General features: G+C 46.9%; 2 protein-coding genes across 2 annotated transcripts in view; both read right to left on the bottom strand.

Annotated features, from left to right (window-relative positions):
• The window catches only part of LOC134527923 (uncharacterized), a 60,113-nt gene extending 48,866 nt beyond the window's left edge, over positions 1 to 11,247 (bottom strand). Inside the window, exons 1-2 of the mRNA XM_063360960.1 lie at positions 7,280 to 11,247; positions 500 to 1,954 (exon numbers count right to left, since the gene is read on the bottom strand). Coding sequence (XP_063217030.1) covers positions 500 to 1,954; positions 7,280 to 7,576 — 1,752 coding nt within the window. The 5' untranslated portion in view covers positions 7,577 to 11,247. The remainder of the gene's footprint in view (positions 1 to 499; positions 1,955 to 7,279) is intronic.
• An 8,092-nt stretch (positions 11,248 to 19,339) lies between these two features.
• The window catches only part of LOC134527924 (coiled-coil domain-containing protein 77-like), a 109,485-nt gene continuing 105,649 nt past the window's right edge, over positions 19,340 to 23,175 (bottom strand). Inside the window, exon 9 of the mRNA XM_063360966.1 lies at positions 19,340 to 19,375. The gene's annotated coding sequence lies outside the window, so the exon portion shown is untranslated. The remainder of the gene's footprint in view (positions 19,376 to 23,175) is intronic.

Below are 23,175 nucleotides of genomic sequence, written 5' to 3'. Positions count from 1 at the left end.
ACAAACATTTTCTATTCAATGCACTCAGTATTTTCATAGAATTTTCAGAATGTTCTCAATAAGAATGAGCTTGACACTGTTCGGCACAGCTAGGTACATTTTTTGCTGTGTCTTTAGTAAAACTCTTATGGAAATAACAAACCTGTTTACTCCCAAAATATTTTTATTCAACCCTTGTAAAAGAGGTTGCAGTTACAAATAAAACATTTCTGAGAAAGTATTTTGGTAATACTTAAAAAATTTACAACTATTTTTAACATGTGTATTTTTTTTCTTTCTACAGAACAGCTTATTAAAACTTGTTTTAAATAACATTGTACTGTAAATTATTTTTTCTTTGGTATTACAGTTAAACTATGATTGACTTTGTAATCCGGCAGAATCTCTAATCCAGTATTACAAAGGTGCCGGGTAAAAGAATTTCCACTGTAGCATGTAAAACACACACTTTAAAAACAGCCTAGTTCACAAATTGCTTGCAATTGAAATGTATTCGCACCTGGTGGGTGACCAGAGCATCGTGATGTGTCGTGTCACCGTCCAAATCCAAGTGACATGAAATGCTGCCCTCGTGTCCCAGGTCAGACAGCACAGATGACACCTGACTGCAGCTCATGGCTGGTAGCACTCCGTCCTTGGGCAGCTGCAGAAGGAGTTCTGCCTCCGACTGCCCTGGGAAGTGAGCGGTCTCCAGAGCTCGAGTCGCGAGGATGCAGGGCGTCGAAGTGGGCGGTTCGGCACTCGCCACAGAGCCGTGCACGGAGGAGGTGGTCGCGGGCGGTGTCTGGGAGAAGGAGTGGACCACTATGGGACTGGGAATGGCCTGCACGCACGTGGCCTGCATGCTGCCTTCCTTCGGAGGACCCACGCTGGGTGACTTCACCCACGAGGAAGAAGTGCAAGACAAGAGGGGGAACGCAGATGCGCTCGAAGGCGACATGGGTACGGCCAAGGGGAGGTGCCCGTAGATTGTGGCCGAAGTCAGGGGAATCGTTATTATCTGGTTTCCGTCGGGCAGAGACGAGCCACTCGGCAATAACTGCACGTTGCTCAGGACGCCACAACTCACGTCCAGCGTCGAGTCCCCACTCAACCTCACTGGTAGCGAAGTGTTGGGTGGTAAGGACAACGTCTGTGCTAGATCAAATGTAAGATGGTCGTTGCTGTGGGTGGTGACCGGAATTTTATCATCTGCCATGGATGACACAATTTCATTTTCTTGTCTATCACTGTTTGTTGAAAGTGACTTAATTTCCTCTTCTGTGCTCTTATCACAGTTATCTTCCACTAGAGCATCATTTAAATTTTCAGTACTTGTTTGTAAGTTCACAGCTGAAGGAAACACAGTGCTCTTTTGTAAACTCTGTGTGATAAACGAGGATGGTTCGTGTTTTGACAGTGATGAGTAAACCAGAGTAACAGAAGCCTCCGTGGAAGAAAGTGAGCGGACAGGAGTTACCACGTATCCATCGCTGAATGCAGGGCTAGATACTGAGGGACTATATTTCATACAAGTTTTTGGAGGAGATTTCTGGGCTGGAATAACATCTAAAAGCATTGACACATTGGCTGGACAGGTGTTAAAAGGAATATGAGCAGCGAGGGTTGATGCTCTAGCTGGCAATGAAAAACCAGCAGAACAAGAAGTAGAAACTGAAGAGCTGGTGTTTTCTTGGCCTGAGACAGATGCAGGAACTGCAAGAGACACCATGGGTGTGGAAGGCAACCCCTCCAGAGGAATGGGTGTTGGAAGTTGTGATGACTGTGATGTCTTTGAGTCTGGCTGATCTGAGGTCACAGGTGGAGGTGACTGCGACAGCTTGATACTTTCAACGCTCTGACTAAATACAGGAGACAACATTTTAGCAAGCATGCCATGACCTGCAAGTGTTTGATTTTGTGTTAGTTTTGATAATTTTTCTTCCTGAGATGCATAGTTGATACACATCAGTGCCTGAAAAAAAAAAGATACAAAAAGTTGATAGTAACAATTTTATTTACTTTTTACTACTGACTTATTTAACTTAATCTATTATAGTCAACATTGTGAATGGTACATGATAACATAAATTTCTATAAACTGTATGTCATATTTTAAACAACAGAAATAAGTCATGTTAGTATAACTGTTTCCAATACATTATATATATTCATATAAAAGTTGGACTAGGTGACTATTTGGAAAGTACAGTGAATGTACTCATAAAACATGTATGTACATAGTAAAATAAATGCATGCCTTAGTACAATATGTGATCTAATAAACCATTCTGCAGAGACAGTGGCTAAGCTATAGTCACCAGGTTGTGGATGGTTTAAAATATATATATAAATTTATACACTGGCCAGGGAAAGATTAGTTCATCTGCCTCTATTCCCATATCTTCCATTATTGACCCACCAAAACACATTCTACAAAAATTATATTCTGTTAAATCTACAGTTTACATTATATTAACATGTGAGAGATACGTGCCTCATTTCGAATAACAAACACATGTGCATGAGATGAACAGCTGTCTCTGTTACTTTCTAAAATAAGGCAAGTTTGATGTAGTAAAATCCTAAAATTAAATTTCAAGTTAATGGGACCTAGAAATACTGTTCAGTTAACTTATGGTAATATATATTCAAAAGTGTTATTTTGGGATATTACTAAACAACATAATATCCTTTTTTTTTTTTTTTTTTTTTTACTGTGTAGGGTTGTGGGATACCTATCCCATACTAAAAGATGTTATTTGGGGAGTATGGCATGGTTTTCAATTTTCCAGTGAATAGTTTTTATATTTGCTGAATGTTAATTACACTTTCATCTGCGATTTACCCATCTAGTCAACGAGTAAGGTTACTCGTTACATAAAATAATATCATGGAGCACTAATTGTGGAGTTTTTGAGATTTTATGAAAATTTGCAACAAAAATAATGTGTTTATGGTTGTATTAGGTAGCTCCATTATTAGTGGTCATTTCCTCAAACTCACTTCATCTTACCTCGCTCAATCCTACGATATTCAAGCCATAACTCTTCATTCATGCCATTGCCTGCCATAGTCTTTGTAACAGGTAGCGTTGGTTAATTATCACATGGAGAAATAAAATTTATTTCAAATTATTTTATTCCATTTTTAATCACCAGTCTGTGCACTGTACTGAAGTTGGTCCTATATCTGTTTGCACTGGGTGGAGACAAGAGAAGGTCGCAAGATGTGTCCTTGCTGTCTTCCTTGTGTTTTCCCTCTCCCACCAACTACTCCTCTTTCATGCATTCCCTCCCTTCCCCTACTTGACCCTCCTCTGTTTCCATGCATGCGCAGCTTGGTAGTTTGTAGGGCTTTAATATGCTTGTAACCCTCTGATCTGGACTTATCATCATCACAGCCACTTCGAATACTAGTTACGTACTGCTGAGGTTGTTACTAAGGTGAGTCATGGCAGTTTTGTAGTTTTGTTTGTCTGTTTGAGTGGTATATGGTAGTCATACTGGAAAAGTAAATTTAATTTTAAAATAAATTATCTCACTGAAGCTAAAACTTTTTGTTCCCCAGTAAATTCTCCTTACAAGCCTTGCATAATTTGAAGATAATTTTTAGTCTTTGTATTAGTTTAAAATGTTGTACTTGCCACCTTGTGGTCTTGTGATTTTACAAGCATTATTTGGAATAAATGTCTTCTGTTGTCTTTAGAATATTCTGATTTCTCAGAACCAAAACATTTTTCAACATTCATATGCTCTTCTAGCATCTCGGTACCTTAAACAAGTTTTTCTTTGACATTTTGTGTCTTACTCATTAGTAAGACTTGAACTGTATCTATTGGCAGCGAGTTTGCGCTTCTACACTTCAATGTACCGTATACTGTTTCTAGTGTGAATTGCATAATCCTGCCTAATGTTAAAATTTTCTTGTGGTTAATAATCTAATCAGTAGTTGTGTGGGGGCATATGAGTATGTCAGCTATTTTTCCGCCTGTTTTTCATGTGGCTTTAAGAGAGTTGATTGCTAAAATGTGTCAAAGGGTGTTATTTTGCATTTGGTAACTCTCGCTTGTCTACAGTCATGTATACTTATAACTAGCTTACATATAATTTTTAAACTTTTGAGATGATTTTTTTCAGAATGTAAAACCCATGTTACGTAAGAAGTTTTATGCCCAGCTATTTTATGAAAGCTGTGATTTTTTCTGGTTTTTTGCTAACTATTTATTCAAGTAACTTCATTAATTCTGTTGTGTTTTTTCCTATGCACATAAAACTGTAGAAGACCTGTGGTTTTGAAAGTACTGTGTCTATAATTTTTTGCTTCACTCATATTAATACTTCCTTATTTCGTGTACTAGAAACCATCCTTTGCACCTACTTGTTACCTCATAATTTTTTTTTCTATTTTGCTGCTGAATCGTAAATTATTGGGTTTGTTGCGGATCCAATACGTTGCGCGCTAGTTACGGTGCGTCATCTTATACAGAAAGCTCGGAACAACAACAGCAGAAGTCATTATGCATAATCACAGTTTTCAATATTTTATTCCTCCAAAAAATTGGGACACATGACACAGCCATGCACTTACTCCAGGATTGGCCTGATCGTTTCTGTTGTGTGAGCTCTGTCCGCTCCTTAAACACCCTCATCCTTCTTCACTATCTCACACAACATTCCCATTCCACATCTAGAAGAGGGTGCATCAAAAAAATGAAAACCGGAAAAGGCATTTTTTACTTCCCTGTTTTTCTTCATGTCATTCTCTAAAATGCCAAAGCTATAATTATATAATCTCATTACCTGAGACAGAATTATTTTCCAGTAGCAAGTTCAGTAATTCTGAAGGAGAGCCACTCTTCTGAAAACAAATAATAAAAAATTCCAAAATGCTTTTTTGTACATGTTTTTGAATCATTCTCTAAGAGCGACTTGAGAACTCCAAGAAGTTGACCAGTATTTTACCATTTTAAAGAATGTTTAGGTTAGGTTTATACATTACAAATCAGTAACACTGTGAGAATGGTTGGTTGGTTGGGTTCGGTTAGGTTAGGTAAGCTAGGTATATTAAAAATACTTCGAAATATTGTGAATCATTGGTTAAGTTGAGCTAGGTTAGGTTAGATACACTAAAATACCAAATAATCATTTGAATAATTGATTAAGAATCAAAAATTCTAATCAGCCCAAATTAATATAATAAATTACTATTAATATTTTATAGTATTTTAGTGGTAATATTCTTACTTCCTGCCTTTTCCCGTAAATTAATATTAAAATTCTGAAAATACTTTTTCCAAACACTAAAGATGTTCCTCTAACTACCCTGAAAACAGCGTTGATAAATTCCTACTGGTTTCTGAGTAAATCACAGTTTGTAGCTTACCTTACAATACGTATGCATTGATGCGCCGCCACAATTTTTATTTATACGCAGATCCAGATAAATGTTCTCATATATAGAGAATCACAGGATTGGCAAACCTAACATTCACAAGTGTCCATTCCCAGGAGGCGTTTGTGGCTTTTCAGTGTAAATATTACAAATTTGTAATATTGTCAGAATGATCACTTTTATAAAGTTAGCTACATTAAAAATACTGTAAAATATTTTTCATGGTTATTTAGATATTACCATATAGCATAGCAAACACACAACCACTTCATACCAGCCCATTCCCAAGCCCGAACTTTTCCGAAGTTCACCAAAGTTTGCCACTCACACAAGCAACTTCAATAGAACATATTGTAGGGAAAAAACTGCATATGAAATATGTCCACATCATCTTTTATGGAGTTAAATGATGGAGAAATTAGAAGATTGTCAAGCTATATTTAAAATACTTAAAAATAGTTTGGGCAGTTGATTGGGTTAGATTAGCTACATAAAAAAAATAAAAAAAACACTGTGAAATTGTGTGAATGGTTGGTTAGGTCAGGATGGATACATCTTAAATTGTTAATTCCTAAGACACCATTAAACATATTTTACAGTATTTTCAATGTAGCTAGACTAACCTAACCAACCGTTCACAATGTTTTCAAGTAGTTTTAATGTAGCTAACCTAACCTAATTGACCAATTTCAGGATTTGACTTCAAGTTCTCCAAAACATGCATACACCGACCCACACAGCAAAGCAAACAATGGCGATGTATGCATTAATGCACAGGTATTGTAATGTAAGCAATAAGCGGTTATTTCTTGTAAACAAGTATGAATTTATCAATGCTGTTTTCTGGGTCATACGCCATGTAAGGGTCATGGGTTCGATCCCAAAACCCTGGCCGACCTATAGGTTCATAGCCCACTGCCATCTTGGAAGCCCTGTATGCTGCAGCAGGCATGTAAATGTTGGCAACACTGCGAGCAGCTGATCCAGCAGCTGCTGGGAGGCCTGTTAGAGGAGCAGCAGAGGGATTTTACTTGGCTGACCCGGCCACAGGCTGGAAACAGTTGATGATGTTTTCAGGGTAAAGCATTTTTTAATGTAGCTAACCTTACATAACCAACCATCTACACAATTTCAAAAGTATTTAAAATGTATCGAACATTACCCAACCAATCATTCTCAAAAAATCACAGTATTTGTAATACCTATAACTAAACTAACCTAACCACTCATTAAAATGGTAAACTACCTGAATTGCACAATTCCAACCCCGGGGGATGATTCAAAAGGATAATGCAAAATGTAAGAAAGCATTTTGTAATTTTTAATTATTATTTTTCGAACAGTGTCTTTCCTTCAGAATTACCAAAAAATAAAGCTACATTAATGAAATATATTAAGAAATAATTAATACTTAATTCATAATTAATCTAGAAGAACTAACCTAACCACAATCATTCACTGTTTTTACAGTGTTTTAAATGTAGCTAACTTCTCCTAACAGACTATTCACACTATAATGTATAGCAATATAAAGGTAGCTAACCTAAAAAAAAAAACAATTTTTGTACATTACATTTTGATAAATTTCATGAAATATAACTAAGCTGTTTTGGAGAGATATTAGTAATTATGTCTGGAAGAAGGAAAAAAGCAATTTTGGAGGTTTATTTGCTGGGTTTTTTTTTTTAAATTGCACCCCTAAACAATTACCATAACAAACGAATGTATAATGTGTGTATAACACCCGCTATCTAATTTTACACAAATCCTACTTTACAACTACTTGCAACTGTTGGTATTACAAAAAAATGCCACAAAATGTTTCACAAAAAAAAGACAAATAGCCATGTCAACCCTCAAAAAAATAATACTTATATGCATAATAAACAATAAACTTCACTCTTACCTGCCGTAATATTCCTTCATTTGACCAAATTACATGAGTTCCTTTAGTAGAGTTAATTGGCATCTCAGACAAATGACTCACTTCCAAAGGAACAGCTTCGTTTTTAAGTTCATTCGACGAACCATTATCATCTTGGTCTTGCTGGATTGACAATACAGTATTTGTTTCATTTGATGAACGTGACATAGACTTACCAAGCAAAAGCTTTAATTTGGGTGAGTCAACAACATGTTTCTCATGCTGTTTTTTGTGTGTTTTTGATTTAGTACGCACAACCTCCTTCTTTGTAACTTTCATTTTATAGTTTCTTATTCCTTAGTTTTAAGTAGTTTATGAGAGAATGACAAGAACAAGAACACTTCGCACAAACGATACGGCACGGTAAAAATTAACCTATACCTTTAGTTAGTCGCACTTCAATCCTCTAATTCACAAAAGTTTTCACAATCATAATATAATATTTCATTAGATTTTTTCTGAAACGTTTGCATGCTGTACTTAAATCCGCAGGCAATATATCACTTGAAATAATTTTCAGATCGTTTGTTATCGTTTACTTTTTTTTTTTTTTTTACCTGGAGCTGGACAGACTGATCACGGAAATAAATAATAAAAACAATCAACAAACATTTCTTCTTGTTACATTAAAATTCCCTTATAAAGCTACATGTTCGTTGCATTGCACACTAAGTAGACATGTTAGCACTATTTCATTACCAACTAACGTGAGCTATCATTGTCAACTGTCAAAACTGTCTCTTCAATGTCTATTGCACCCTGTGTCTAATGACAATAAATATTATCAATTATCAATCAATTATCATGTCGTCGCCTGGCCGACTAGCCCCTGAATGATAGTATTTAGCCGGCTACTCAGTGTTCGGTAGAGAGGGTTCGGGCCGCGTGGCCAAGGGACTAAGTCACCAGGATAGCAATTAATACACTCAAAGACGGTTTCCAGGTTCTTTATGTACGGAAAATCAAACCCTTTACAAGGGGCTGCCGGGTTCCCGCCTGTGACCGATCCTGTAGGGCGGAGCCCGGTTCCGCGCACTGTTACTGTATGGGAAAATACGTGATGTCCCGTTCGTGAGGAGCAAGACCCGAAAATTACCATGCAAACGAAGGCAAAAATCCAGCCTGCAAAAGAACTCCGCGACTCGTAAACTGCCGGAGAAAACACGCACGCGAGAGAAGTGACTGACTGCACGACACGATGACACACCTAAATGACCACACGACTGTGACAGAGGAATCACTTCCTCTCGACAATGCATGAACTGCAGCGAGACACCGCGCCCGTTCTCACCGTCTCGGAGAGCTCTCGTAGATACGTCTGTCGCCTTCTGAGTCCAGCTGCCGACTGCCTACCTCCCCTCCTCGCGCGACCCAGCGCCCGCGTCCCACCCCTCCTCGCGAGCCCGCGGAACACGCTGATTGGTCACAGGTGGAAGCCACGTCCTTGGCGCCCGGTGAACACGTGAGAACTAATTCTACATAACATTTCATACAATATAATAAACCATTTATAATAAAGAAAACACGACCCTTCAAATAATAATATAAACAATTTACAAATAAGAATGTTTCTTATGTATTTTACATTAAACTTCCCCTAGCGTGTGAATCTCCCCCCCTGCCCTAGCCGCACTGCACATCGACGCACACGCAACACAAGGCAGGAGAAGGCGTTGGCGTGGCATAGCGGGCTGTGCGAGCTGGTTCGACACTTGGGTCGACGTCAAATGTCCCCCCCTCCCACGAGACCGCTATGTCCGCCAACGTCTCTCATTTACTCACACGTCACTGCACTGGGGGGTAAGGGAAATGCATGCGCATTCTGATTAGGGAGTGGTGTAGTGTGTCGGTCCCACACGCAGAAAGGTAACCAATGCTGTATACTAAACCGGGGTGCCGCGTCCCTTTGCTGTGCCACAGCCATTTGATAACACTCGTAATCCCCCAAGTACGCGGGGGCCCTCCGTGCCCGTGTGGGGCGAGAGTCTGTCATCGGCTCTGCTCCAGCTGGTGGGGAAGGGGTAGCCTTAGGGGTGGATGTGACGATTTTGTCAGTCCCCTGACTCGGGGAGGTAGGAACCTCTCGCTGTATGGGGGTTGCCATCTCCTCCCCCTCAGAGTCAGGCTCCGTCACCGTCATAGTGAATGTTGAATTCGTCAGACTAATGTCTAGTGGCCAGCGTGGGGCCCATGTCCCCTCTGTCATCTTTTCTCTCTCAGAGTCCGGTTCTGTAACGATCATAGTGAATGTTGAGTCTGTTAGGTTCATTTCCAAGGGCCAGAGTGGGGCCCATGTCTCCCCCTCTGTGTCCGACTCCGCGCATGCCGCCTTCATCATCTGTCCCCTTGTCGCGTCTGTCCTGCTCGCGGCCTGTGGTGCCAGGGCCTGGAGTGACTCTCCCCCCTTTTTGGCCGTAGGATCTTGCCCCCCCACGTCAGCGTTTTGTCCGCGTCTCCTGTCCTGGTCTGGGGGCGTGTCTCCCTGTGTCACCTTGGTACGTTCGGACTGCGCACGTGTCGGCGTGATTGCACCACGCCCATTCCCCGCAGTCTGCTGGTACCTGCGTGGAGTGGTAGGAGAGTTGGTCTGTTCTGTCCCTGCGTTTGGTGTTTGGAACAGTGGTGCCTCCCCGGCGACCATACGCAGATCGTCTCTGTGTATTTTCGCCGGTCGCCCACTTTGTGTTTGAACCAGGTAGGACGTGGGCCCCGCCTGGCGGATGACCCGTCGAGGTCCTTGCCATTTGGGGGCCAGTCCGGCATTAAATTTCTTGGCCTTGGAGGACAGTGGGTGTTGGCGAACGTACACCAGGTCCCCTGGACACACCATGTTTGGGGGCCTGCTAGACTGCGGTGTGTGGTGCTGCAGATACCTCTCCTGGTTTGCCCTGGCCTGCTCCCTGATAACTTTCAGCTTTTCCCCAAGCTCCTCCCCCCACTCCCCTTCTGTTGCTGCTGAGACCACCCGGCACTCTCCTGGGAGGGCCAGGTTCTGCCCCTGCACAAGCTCCACGGGAGAGTACCCCGTGACAGCACTGGTACGTCGTCGTAGGCAGTAGAGGAGGTTGGGGATGTGAATGTCCCATTTGGTGTGGTCGTCACCCAACCGGAGGCGAAGCTGTGCTTTGATTTCCTAATTTCGCCTCTCGGTCGGGTTCGCCCTGGGGTGATATGTGGGTGTGGTGTGGTGCTGCACACCCCACCTCCCACACGCCTCCTTCCATCTGTGACCTCGAAACTGACATCCGTTGTCACTGAGCAGTACCTCCGGATACCCAAACCGAGGAAACACTCCCCTTCCAGCAAGGACACCAAGGTGCCGGACCTCACATTTGAGGTGGGGTAAGCCTCCACCCACCTGGTAAACAAGTCTGTCACCACTACCAAAAAACGTTTCCCTCGGGCGGTCCTGGGGTAAGGGCCCATTATATCAAGTGCAATGGTCTGGAAAGCCTTTTGGGGCCGGCGGGGGCGCTGAGGCTCCTCCCCCTCCGTCCTCCTCACCTTCTGCTGTTGACATGTGTGACACTGCCTGACGTATTTCCTGACGTCGCTTGTCACCCCGGGCCAATAGAATGATTGCCTCAAGGCCTCCAGGGTCTGCTCGGCCCCGGGATGTCCTGCGAGTGTGTGGTCATGGAAAAAACGTACCACCTCAGCCCGCGCCCCTGCTGGTACCTGGGTACACCACCTTTCCATGTTGCCTGGTACCCGGGTCTGTAACACCCCTTCCAGACAGCGCTGGAACGGCATGACGCGCTCGCTGCACTCCGCCACTGCTGCCTGCGTATCTGCGTCACCCAGCTGAGCCTGATGCACTGCCTGAAAGAGGGCGTCCAGCGTGTTCGCAGGGCTCGGGTCGGGCAAGGGCTCTGGCTGTGTCACTGTCACTAGGGTAGCTGGCTCGGGAACCACATCGTCTGCCCGCCGGCGGCCCTGTGGGGGCACCAGGTCCTCCCAGCTCCCCTCGTCCTCGTACTCCGTGTGTGGGTCGGGATGCCGGGACAGCTCGTCAGCTAACTGGTTGGCTTTCCCCGGCACGTGCTCTACATGAAAGTCATAGTTTTGCAACGCCATGGCCCACCTGGTGAACTTAGACTTCCTTCCCTGCATTGTGTCAAGCCACTTTAAGCACTGACTGTCTGTGCGCAATGTGAATGATCTCCCCTCTAGATGGTGCCGGTAGTGGCCTACCGCCCACACCACGGCCAAGCACTCTTGTTCATTCACGTCATACCTGCGTGCTGCTGGGCCGAACTTAGCGCTCGCATACTCAATGACCCGTCGCTCGCCATCGGGTCCCAGCTGATAAAGGACGGCCCCCATACCGACCTGACTTGCGTCCGTCTGCAAGTACAGGGGCTCGTCCGGTCGCCAACGTGCCAGGGTATGACTCTCCCTGAACAGGCGCTTGACCGTGTTCAGGGCATGGTCGGCCTCCGCCGTCCAGCGATACTTAGTCTTGGGCGATAACAAGTCTGTCATAGGGGCTGTGACTGAGGCAAAATCCGGAATGAAAGTCCTTAACCAGTTAAGCAGACCTAGCAGCCGCTGCAGCTGCTTCCTCGTTCGGGGGGCTTGTTTCGCGGCGATCAGGTCAAGATGCTCTGGGAGAGGCCTGCACCCCTCCGTGTTGACCAGGTGTCCCAAAAACTGAAGCTCCCTCGCCCCCAGACGGCACTTGTGGGTGCGCAGGTCAGCCCATGCCTCGCCAGCCGCTCGAGGACCTTGGACAAATGACGTGCATGGTCCTCCCACGTTCGTGACCAGATGATCACGTCGTCCAGGTAGGCCGTGACAAACTTGCCAACGAACCCGTCCAGGACGCGGACTTTCATGGCCTGGAACGTCGCGGGGGCATCCATCAACCCGAACGGCATGACGCAGAACTGGAACCTGCGGCCGTCGGGAGCAGTGAAGGCTGTCTTTGGGCGGTCTGCTGGGCGGAGAGGCACTTGCCAATATCCCGACTTCAAATCGAGGGATGAAAAGATGGTGGCATCACCAAGACCCGCCAGAGCGTCTGTGATATTTATTAACGGAGGTGGGGCCGGAATGGTGACAGAATTTATGGCTTTAAAATTAACACAAAACCTCAATGTCCCATCCTTTTTCCATGCCATGACGACCCGGCTGTTATAGGGCCCCTCGCTAGGCTCGATAATGCCGTTCTGGAGCATTTCATCAATCTGCTCCTGAATGACCTGTCGTTCCTTGGTTCCAAAGCCATGAGGTTTGACAAAAATCGGGGTGTGTGGTTTGGTTATAATACTATGTTCCGATACCGTGGTCCGCCTCAGCAAATCAGTGGTGGCGAATACCCCCAGCTGTTGGGCCAGCACGTCCTCGAAGAGCTCCTGGTACTCCTGTGGAACCTCATTGCGGATTTCCGCGAGTCTGATAGGTGTGTGGGAAACTGGGGTTTGTGGGTGGCCTACGCCGTACACCGTTCTGCGGCCCTGCTTTCCCACATGCAGCTTACCCTCACTGACGTCGATGCTCGCCTCCTCCTGGATCAGCCATGGGAGGCCTAAGATCAGGTCCTCCCGTAAGTTCCGCATCACTAGACAGATGGTCCGACTGCACTGGTCACGTATCTCGATGTTTACCTGGGCGCGCCCAGACGTGGGCGCGCTGGCTCCCTCCGTTGCTAGCAGGACTTCCTCCCGCTTCGTCTGACAGCTCCCCTCCTCCACCAGGTGAGCCGCGACGTAGGAATGGGTATCTGCCGTGTCCACCAAGGCGTGGATGGGTCGCCCATTCAGGCGGACAGGCACTCGCAGAAGTGCAGCCCCATCGCTGCCCAGCCTGCCCAGGCTGGCTGGCTCCGCCTCGCGCGCCGCCCCTGATAGGGCCTGGCCGTCGCCAGGTGACGTGGCGTGGGGGGCAGTGGCTCTTGCTGCGTTGCTGCCGCTGCGCGGGGTGTCTGCCACAGCCATCTGCGCCAAGTTGGTTGGCGGGGACAGTGGTGCTGTCGGTAGTGTCTTGGCCAGTGGTACTGTTGTCCGCACGCCGCTCCTCGTCGGGGACCTGGGGCGTGTTAGGGGCGGGTCGCCCAGGCCCCGATCACATCCGGTCGGCGCCATGTTGTCTCTCTGTTGATCCGCCGGGCAGGAGTCCCGGGGACAGTGGCCGGCTGTGTCACTGCCCCCTACTGGGAGTTTCCCGGACCGATCCCGGCGTGAGACGCGCCGTAATACAAGCCGACTCGTTATCTTGCGCTCCGCGCCGCTCCGTCGCGCCGACTTCCTCTGCACCTGCGCGCCTTCCTTCCCGTCCCGTGGCGTACGTGACCTGCACATTCACTGTCTTTACCAGATTTTCCCAAATTTGAAAAAATTTGAAACTTTGAAAAATTTGAACATTTGAAATTTAAAAAGTTTGAAAATTTGAAAATGTTTGATAGGCCACCAAGTTGGGCGACACTTTGACACCGTTCCGGCTGCCTCCCCGTCAAAGCTATCAAGTTTTGCGGGATGGGTCTCGGGGTTTGGGTTCGGCCAAGTGGCGGGAGGCAGGGACGTGTCCGTAGAGGTGATTCTTAGGCTGTTTAGGCCACCCAAGACGCCTTACACTACAAATGATGCACTCCGCTACGTGAAGTGTGGTTTTTATTACACATCAACCTCTACATGGTGCTATCCATCCCCTGGCCGCGACTGTTCGGGGTTAGAGAGCTCTGCGCGTGTACGGCTGTTCGGCGATGACCCCGCTTACAATGGAGAGGGGGGAGATTTGAGCGAACAGTACGTGGTGGACGTTGCTGCTAAGACCTGCGCGGTGATGCGCGGTGATGCATGGCCAGTGGTGTTGTAACTCACGATCTAGATGCGGTTGCGGAATTGGCGCGAAGGTGGCCTCTCAACGTTGCGCGAAGACGACCAGCCTCTTCGAGCTCCCGGTGGGTACTCACTCACCCGTGTAGCACAGCGCTACAGCAGGCCTGCCAATTGCGCGCCAGAAGCGCAGCGCGCGGGAAACAGACGCTGCCAAGTTTAGGACCTATTCGCACATTGAACAATTGGATTAACAAATAAAAACATTTGATGAAATATACATTACATATTTAATGTCTGTGAGAGAAAACATGTGCCCTTGATGCTATAGTCCGGCGGAAGCACATTGCCACACCAGGCGGAGTGCTTCCGCCGAGGTGGCCGGTAGTGGTGCTAGCTGCGGGTCGTTCGGTGCACTCACACTCGTTGCACCATGTTGCACGCGCGGGCGTGTTCGTGGCACACGGTTTTGAGAGGCGTCGGAGAGGCATCGCGGCCTGTGCGACTAAGAGGCGCACTATCGGCTGGCGTCAATCAACTATCAACCATCTGCTCGTGTAATGTGGCCTCTAATGTGTTGTGTTAAAACCAGTGGTGTAGCCAGGATTTATGTATGGGGGTGTTAATAAGCATGACCAAACCTCTTTAAAGGTGTCAGAGGGGGGGGGGGGGGGGCTGGTCCGGGGGTCCTCCCCCGGGAAAATTTGGATTATAAGGTGTAAAATAGTGCTATTTTAGCAGTTTTCGGTTCTTAAATTTAAATATTGTAATGATAAAATTTTTATTAATTTTAATATGAAATTTGTTTGAGTGATGAATAAGAAATTAATTTAAGATTTGGGCCTAAGGAGGGGGGGGGGGGGTTGAACCACAAATACCACCCCCCCACCACCCTGGTTCCGCTCCTGGTTATAACTTAAGGACTGTGTAAGAGTATTATGTATGCAGTATTTATAATTAAGAATTAAGTTTAGTACAAAAATTGGGAATGGTGAACTGTAGGATTATGAGATATTTAGAAGAGACAGAAACATAAATGGGGGAGGGATAATGGTATGTGTGCGGGAGGGTTTATTTGGAAAATTTGAATGGGTGCGGGAGAGAATGGAAGTATTGTAATTACAAATCCAAAGCTGGGAGAGACAAGTAATATTGCTGGTGGTGTACAAACCCCCAGGGCAAGGGAATGAAGCCATCCAGGTAGTAAAGTATATGTTGGACATGCTAGGGGAGGATAGATGGGTGAATTGTGGCAGGCGATCTTAACATACCACAGGTAGTGTGGGAGCAGGGGCTGTAGGAGTTGGGATCAAAGGAGCTGAGATGGGCATTTTAATTAGTAAATAGATGACTGGAGCAGGAGGTAATGGAAAATATCATAATTTGAAATTGTAGAGGGGAGGAGGAAAGTGGCACTCTTATAAGTGGTGCTGGTGAGACCAGTGGATGCGGTTGGAAGTAGTATGGTGATGGAGGGGATCAGTCATCGCAGGGTCCCGATGATGGATGTAAAATGGGATGGCAAGCAAATAAGGAAAGGATAAAGAGAGTGCTTAGAGTATGGGGTAGGGCGGATAAAAAAAAGTGTGTAGGCATTTTCGAAGATGGAGTATTTGTAAATGAAAAAATACAGGAGGACATGACAAAATATTGGCCGCTTTGAGAGACTTACTGGAGCATGTGGTGGAGCATTTTCAACGTAAAATAAGGGTAGGACAAAAAGTGATCCTCCCTACTATGGGAGGGAGATAACAGGCCTTAAAAAGAAAGTGTAGGAAGCTACATGCTATGGCCAGGAGGACAGAAGTGGGAGAAATAAATGTAGAGATGAAGGAGCTGGGGAAAGGAACTGGGAAGGAAAACAAAACAGGCAAGGGATGTGTACATGGAAAGTTCCATGGAAGATGGGGGGAAAAGGAAATGGTGTGTGCAAAGGTTGAATGGAGAGGAAGGAATAGCAGTGACCAGGGGGAGAGAAGGGCATGAATGTACTGAGGACAGGGAAAATGCAAATTTGCTACAGGAGCAGAACCTATCTGTATTTGTAAGGGGCGGGTGTATGGGATAGTCGGGAGGTAGAAAACACAGTAGAACAGAGAGTTTTAGAGATAAAAATTGAAGATGTGAGGAATGGGTCAGGAGTTTGAAAGGGAGGAAGGCATCTGGGTCGGATTGGTACAGGGAACAATCACCTTAGGTTGAGAGCAAAGAGGTATGTAGATACTTGAAGGTGATGTTCCAACAATCCCTGGAGGAGGTGAGGTTTCCAACTCAATGGAAAGAAGTAGTAATGGTACCCATTTACAAGGGAGGTAGGAATAAGACAAACCAGGCGAACTACAGGCCAGTTGGCCTGACATCCTGAGTAGGGAAAGTAATGCAGAGACTGGTGGGAGTAGTGAATGATGAAGGTTGGGTAGACAATAGAAAGCATGGATTCAGGACAGAGTTCTCATGTGAAACACAGATGACAGGGTCACTGGATGATCTGGATGATCTCATATCCATCACCCACTTTGCTGCTCTACACTGCACTTTCTTCATCGCCCTCATCAAAGTTTCATTGGCCTTGCCAATATGGAGTTTACCTTCTATAATCTTCTGCCTTCTCTATGTTGGGTCGTATTCAAGCATCTCCAGTGTCCTCTTTTCCTTTCTCGACACTCGCCGAAGCTGTTTGCCCATCCCAAATTATTCAGAAGGGTCTCCACTATATACTGACGAAAAGCGTGCTCACTCGGCTCGCACAGGCAGTTATGTTCCATTGCGGTTCCTTCAGGGCCATGTACAGCATGAATGTATGCAGTGCAAGTGCAGCGATGCAAACGACCACCAACGTATCGATAGTAGTCCTAGAGGCTATTGACCAGTGCCAATGTATTACTCTACTGTGCCGTCAGCCGCGGTCTCGTGTTCGATGTCGGACGCAAGTCCTAGCGGGGTGGCTGGCTTTTTTAGAGATTTCTGTTCCGGAAGGGGGGGGGGGGGGGCGCCAGGTTAGCTCGGTGTCTAACCGTGTGATGGTCGTGGGTTCGTTGCCCCAGCGTGGCCCGCTAGAACCGTCGGCGGTGATGGAATTTGGTTCCTGATTAGGTTGGGTTGTTTATGTTAATTTACATACACTGTTCTGGTTGTTTTACGGGTCGCACGTCGCGCACGGAAGGTGCGGGGTGGACGTTTTAATGTTCACGATTTACACTGGTTCATTACATTGGGCGCGAGATCTACTCGGCGGTACATGACTGCCAGTGAGGCGTCGGAACACGTATAAGTTTTGGTTACACTATTAGATGATTACACTTGAAAAAACTGCACACTGTGGTGCTCTTACGTACACGATTACACTCCACATGTTATCTAAGAGGGACACCTGCGTGCCTCTACGTGTGTATACTTATTAAGCCCTCACGCCAGTCGAGGGTGGGGGGGGGGGGGGAGAGAAGCTTGATTGTTTGTCGGCCAATCCCATATATCGTCTCTACGTTGCGGGCCGGGCCACTTGCGTGGGCCGCGGTCCGTAGGCTAAATTAGGTTCACAAGCGAAGTGTCGTTGTGGCCGGTGCCGGTGCACACGGCTTTTAGTTAAAGTTCTGCGGTGGCGGGAGTTGGCCCGTGCCGTACGTTGAACTGCCCCGCGTAACCACTGGTGCGGGGAGTTTTATTAATGAGCGGCTGGGTTAGTCCCTACACCGGAAAAGGACCGGGGACACATGGGGAGTTTAATTGTAAGAGAAAAGGTTGATGTATTAAATGACTATATTTACCAGAAGTGCTCGGCCGGTGAACAAAGGGTGATGACTCCCTGTGGAACGCACGTCCGCCCCGGCCCGCGAGCTGCTCTCAACTCGCGTGTGACCCTGGCGCGAGGGAAGGGCTCGGCCGTTCTCTCGCGCCAAAGTTTCCCAAGTTCCGTTATTCGTAAATTACTATGTTTACAAAAGGCTGAAGGCTGCTTAAAATTCCTAATATTATTACTAATGACATTTTCTGATAAAATACTCTCTTAAATAATTGCAATTTAGTGTTTCACATAATAAAGTTTGAATTTGTAACGTCACACCAGAGACTGTCTCTTGTTAACCGCTCTGGGGCTAATCAATTATGTAAGCACTGGGTTGCACACTGATGTTAATTAGTTGCTGTATTTAAGTTAGGCTGAAGGGCGCAAGGGGGGCACTCACACATGTATTGTTTACTTAATACGTGTGAGTGACCCGGGCACTCCTACGTCGCACTCTATTAGTTAGGGGCTTTTGTTTGTTTCTGATTAATTAATTATTGTGTGGGGAATTTTTTAGGCACGGCACTCCGGAGTGCGTTGCATGTGTAATTAAAATGGTTCGCTATTCTCTACCTTGGGCTGCGGTCCGCTCACTTGACTCAGGTGGGCCATGACTAGGGGTGCTTTCCGTTAGCGGAGCCGAGTACTGGCGGGTGCAGGTCGGGCTTTGGGGTGGCCTTCGGCCGTACGATGTCAACTGATTCATCATTTATAAATTATTAACAAATTATAAAACATATTTTATGATATTCATTCTGCGACCAGGTCTCTAATATTATCCTGTCTTATCTCCTGCTCTCTGGTATTTTTATGTGGTACTTTAAGAAGAAAAATTATCTAATGTAATGCAACGGTGTTGCCCTAATAAGTTTGGAAACCATTATGGAATGTTGGCACCCAACACAGAGTTAGTGCTGATATCGTACCACCTTGCCCTTGAAGCTTTCGTCCCAGCCCTGTCCCAGAATGCCATAGCAGTGTTTGTAACATAACTTCCACTCTGTGCGCGCGGAAGTGGTGTCCTGGCATCCTGGTCTCGAGTCCTGTGCAAGCTACCGCCATGACCATACAAGGTCGTGAGATGCTCAATAATTTCTGTTTTATGGTTTCTTTTAGTTCATTCTTAAGTGTATTTGTCTCAGTCTTTGCATCACAGATGGCGAGTAAGTGACATGCAAACTACCATTTCGTCGGTGTATTGTGTACTTGTCTTGTGTAATAAATTCTTACTGCTCTGTACTAGAATAAAATATCTGCAGAAACTCTTAACTGTAGTAGTCCTTACGACTCAACTCACCTGCACTCTTAGTTGCCTTGCACTGTACATGTGTGTGCAGGAGACGTGCGTAGGGGTATGTTCATGGGCCATAACATGTGGACTATTTCAGGTAAGCCTGCACCACAGCGTTTTCCAGCGCGGGTGACGTTCCTCAGCAATCTGCGACATCCTTCAGCAAGATACAGGGGCCAGACGTCCCTGCAGGAGGCTGCTCTTGTCTAGAGGGCTGGCGCCGGGCAACACTATCAAACAGTAACACTACAGAGAGACGTCTGCCACATCTCAGCTCTCCCTGCATAAATGGGGATCACAGCTGTGCAATATAATGCAAGCAGCGAAAACTGACTGCTGGAAGTTGTGTCTATTAATTGTAATTAGGTTTAAGTTATTGGAGTTTGTATGAACATAGTGTTATTAATATTGTTTAACATTTTTATAGCTCCTTAAGTTTGTTAAAATGAACACGCTGCCCAGTTTTCATGTTGTGTGTGTATGCATACGAGAGTAGTGCGCGCAAGGTTTTTAGGAGTTGGCGATGCTGCGTGGAAGTCGGCCCTTGGCCCGCGCAAGAAGTGTTCGCATTTTTGCGGCGCTCAGCAAACTAAGTTTTGTTGGAGTGCATCTCCAGGCTGTTAGTGACATTGTTCTGACTTTAATTAAATCACAGACTGTCTTTCAGTAACTTGGACATATACCATTATGTTTTCAATCGGAGGCCTACTTGTATGATTTATCTACATTGTTAGAGTGCTTAATATCGTGGTCAGTGCGGTCTGTGCGAGAAAAGAGTGTACAGTGAGTGATCAGACAGCATGAAAATCCACCAGGGACAATGGATGGATTCATTTTTCCACCTAGACAGTACATCTGATTGCATCATCGCGAGGATGTAACAGTTCCTTTCCTACGTTTCCAACACCTATCAGTTTCACGGTTCAGGTGATAGCGCATCGCCGTCTCCCGTCCCGCAACCGGATTATATTTCCCGTCGATTCACCTCCCCTCCCCCTTCAATGTGACAACGCACCGCGGTACCCCCTCCTTGTCCTTCCTTTCACCGTTCTGCCATCAGTGATCTCGTGGCGCGCCAGCGGTGTTCGGACGGGCGCGGTGACAGCTTCCGTGGGCAGGCTGCGCAGACGGAGCGGCCACGTGGGCCCCGTGTTTGTAAACAATGCTGCCACACAGGTTGATAGTCGGGTCGATGTTACCAAACCAGAATCCACCGTCGCTGAACCTAATTGACTGGGACACGCCTACGAACTCGGCAGCGGCGCCAGTCGCGTACTTTGTGCGAGTTGCCACAGGGGCGGGCATATAGTGCTGCCGGAGTTTAGTGGTCTCGTGCACGAAGACCCAAGGAAGTTTGTGCGATGGTCTGAGAGGCGTATGTTACAGTGCAGTGTGCCAGTAGAGGAGTGGACACAACGCACGAGCGAACAGTTGCATAGTCGTGCTCGTGAGTGGTGGACTCTATGGGGGCGATACGATATGCAGTGGCGGGAGTTCGCCACGCCTCTCACGCAGCGATTTGATGACCGCCAGGCAGTCTTCAGCTGCAAGGCTCGTTTCTACGGCGAGGCGCAGAGGGACACGAAATCGGTGGAGAGATTCCCGACGGGCAAGTTGCAGCTTTATCGTTTCATAGCACCAGGGGAAGCGCTGGAGCAAGCGTTGCCGGATGTGACCGCGTTAGTGCGGGAGGAATTACAACCCTTCCTCAGGCAGTATTGCAATGTGTCTGTTGAAGAATATGTGCGACAGGCCGTAGCCATGGAGGGCAATCTGCAGCGCCTTCTGGGGCGACGGACAATTACGACCATTCCCGGACGAGAGCCCAGACACGAGTACAGAGCACCCTCTCTCCCAGAGGGAGACACGCAGCCCGAACGTCCACGGCAGACAGTAGCACGGGCAATCGATGGCCCACCGAGTGGAAGATCACAGAGCACTGCACCAGAGTGGCGGAATGCGGGGAATAGGCAGGACGGAGGCCGACCACCCCAGTGTCGCCTTGGATGCCCGCAGCACACGTTCCATTGGCATCAGGACTGCCCAAGATGACGACGACGACAACAACAACAACAACAACCAGTGGGAAATGGGCAGCAGGGGTTATAGGACCAACAGTTCTGCCCCCCACACCACCGGCGCGCGGACGGACGGGGGAGGCAGTGGCTAGCCAGACTCCGAGCCGAGCAGTCGTGCCTACTCGCTCCACTCCGCTCAAGACGCACGCACAGTATGGTATCATTCTCGCTACCAACAAGTTCGTCACGGGACTGCCTCCGCAGTCGTGTCAGGCCGCGTCTGAGTTAGTTTGTACTGCTGAACTTTCGTAACCAGTACGTTTCGTCACGGAACTGTCTCCGTAGTCGTATCAGACAGTGTATGCGTGACTTTGCACGTCTGAACTTTCGTAACCAGTACATTTCGTCACGGGACTGCCTCCGCAGTCACATCGAGTCGCGTTCAGGTTGCTACCAGTGTATTTCCGGGAGTCCGGGTCGCGGCGAGGGAGGATGCTCGTCCCGCAACGTGTCGGCCAGGCTGCGATAGGGCTTCGACGGAATAAAGGAGCTCGTGAAAACGGACAGCAACATCTTCTCCTTGCAACCTTCTTCATTTCCTCTTACCTATACAAATTTCACTCCCGGTCCCATGTTTCATGGTCCCGGCCACATTGGCCTGAACTCCACTTTCTCTCCGACTGGAGCTACGTGGGCAAATCAGGGCGAGTCTCAGGTCAATTCGCAACAGAGACTTAGGTGACCTCAGGCCGAGGGACGTCAGTGTTTATCTTAAAACGTTCATTGGTTACCATAAAGTATTCAGTAGGTAGAAACCAAAGTCTATAACTGTTAGCAGCCATTTCTACTTCCAAGTAGTGTTATCCTAACGAAAAAAGTAACAGTTTTTGCGGAGCGTCACAATACGACTGAGCACATAGCAGTGGTGAGGACTGCCATACACACAGTGTGGGAGGTAACATTGCGTGAAATAAACCCTACATTATTTGAATGCTGATATTGTTCCCGTATATGCTAGCTGCCAGACGACCAGTATCAATTGGGTTGGTCGCATAAGCAGCCTTGACTGAGGACTAGCCAGCCGCCTTCCCGTCATGTGTAATGGCTTGTTTTGGTATCAATTAAGGTCTTAAAAGTAATTGTAGGCTATGAGTTTTTTTTTTCATAAGCAGACATATATTAAAGGAAATAAATAGTTAGATATATTAGTTGACGTACCTCGGCCTATGGTCCCTAATTTCCTGTCTGCGAAAATGTCCTGTTTTGCCCATGTAGCTCTCGTCGGTGAGGAAGTGAGTTCAGGCCAACGTGGCCGGGACCGGAAAGTAAGGGATCAGGAGGGAACTAAGCGTATGTGGAAGGAATGGTAGATGGTAACAAGGATAAAGCGATGATGTCCGTTTTCACGAGCTCCTTTTATTTCTGTACAGAAATCCTGTCGCAGCCTGGCCGGCACGTCGCGAAACGAGCGTCCTCCTCTGCCGCGACCCGGACTCCCGAAAACAAACACTTGGAGACAAAATGAGAACCGGCGTAAAAACGTATGCGGTCCCGTAGCGAATCGTACCGGTTACGAAAAGTTAGGCGGTGCTTCGTAGCACGTACGCGACTCGTGGCGTATGCGTAGACGACTCTATGACAATATATACAGATTAAGAGAGTAGAAAAGTCAGACGAGCACTGCGTGTGTCTCGAGCGGATAGAGTTGCGGAGTTACGAAGACGCGATCTTGTTAACGAGGCTTATCGCGAGGAATCCAGTCACAGCCTGGACGACCACATCGGTAGACGAACGTTTCATCCACGCTGCGACCCGGACCCCGTACTACCTCTCGTGGAGCGGAGCGAAGCAGGTCTACTCTGTGCGACTCCCAGTAGGCAACTGACTGACGCTCCGCCGCCCGCCTGCGCGGTCTGCGGAGGGGAGGAAAGGGAAACAGGCCGGCGGGGAAGACGTGACTCGCGCGGCGGGCCAGGCTTGCCGATCTACATGATATGACACAGCACTTGGAT

The sequence above is a fragment of the Bacillus rossius genome, chromosome 1 (assembly GCF_032445375.1).
Source record: "Bacillus rossius redtenbacheri isolate Brsri chromosome 1, Brsri_v3, whole genome shotgun sequence".
NCBI lineage: Eukaryota > Metazoa > Arthropoda > Insecta > Phasmatodea > Bacillidae > Bacillus > Bacillus rossius.
The sequence above is the reverse complement of the archived record's forward strand: the minus strand, read 5'-3'. Positions and strand labels throughout refer to the sequence as shown.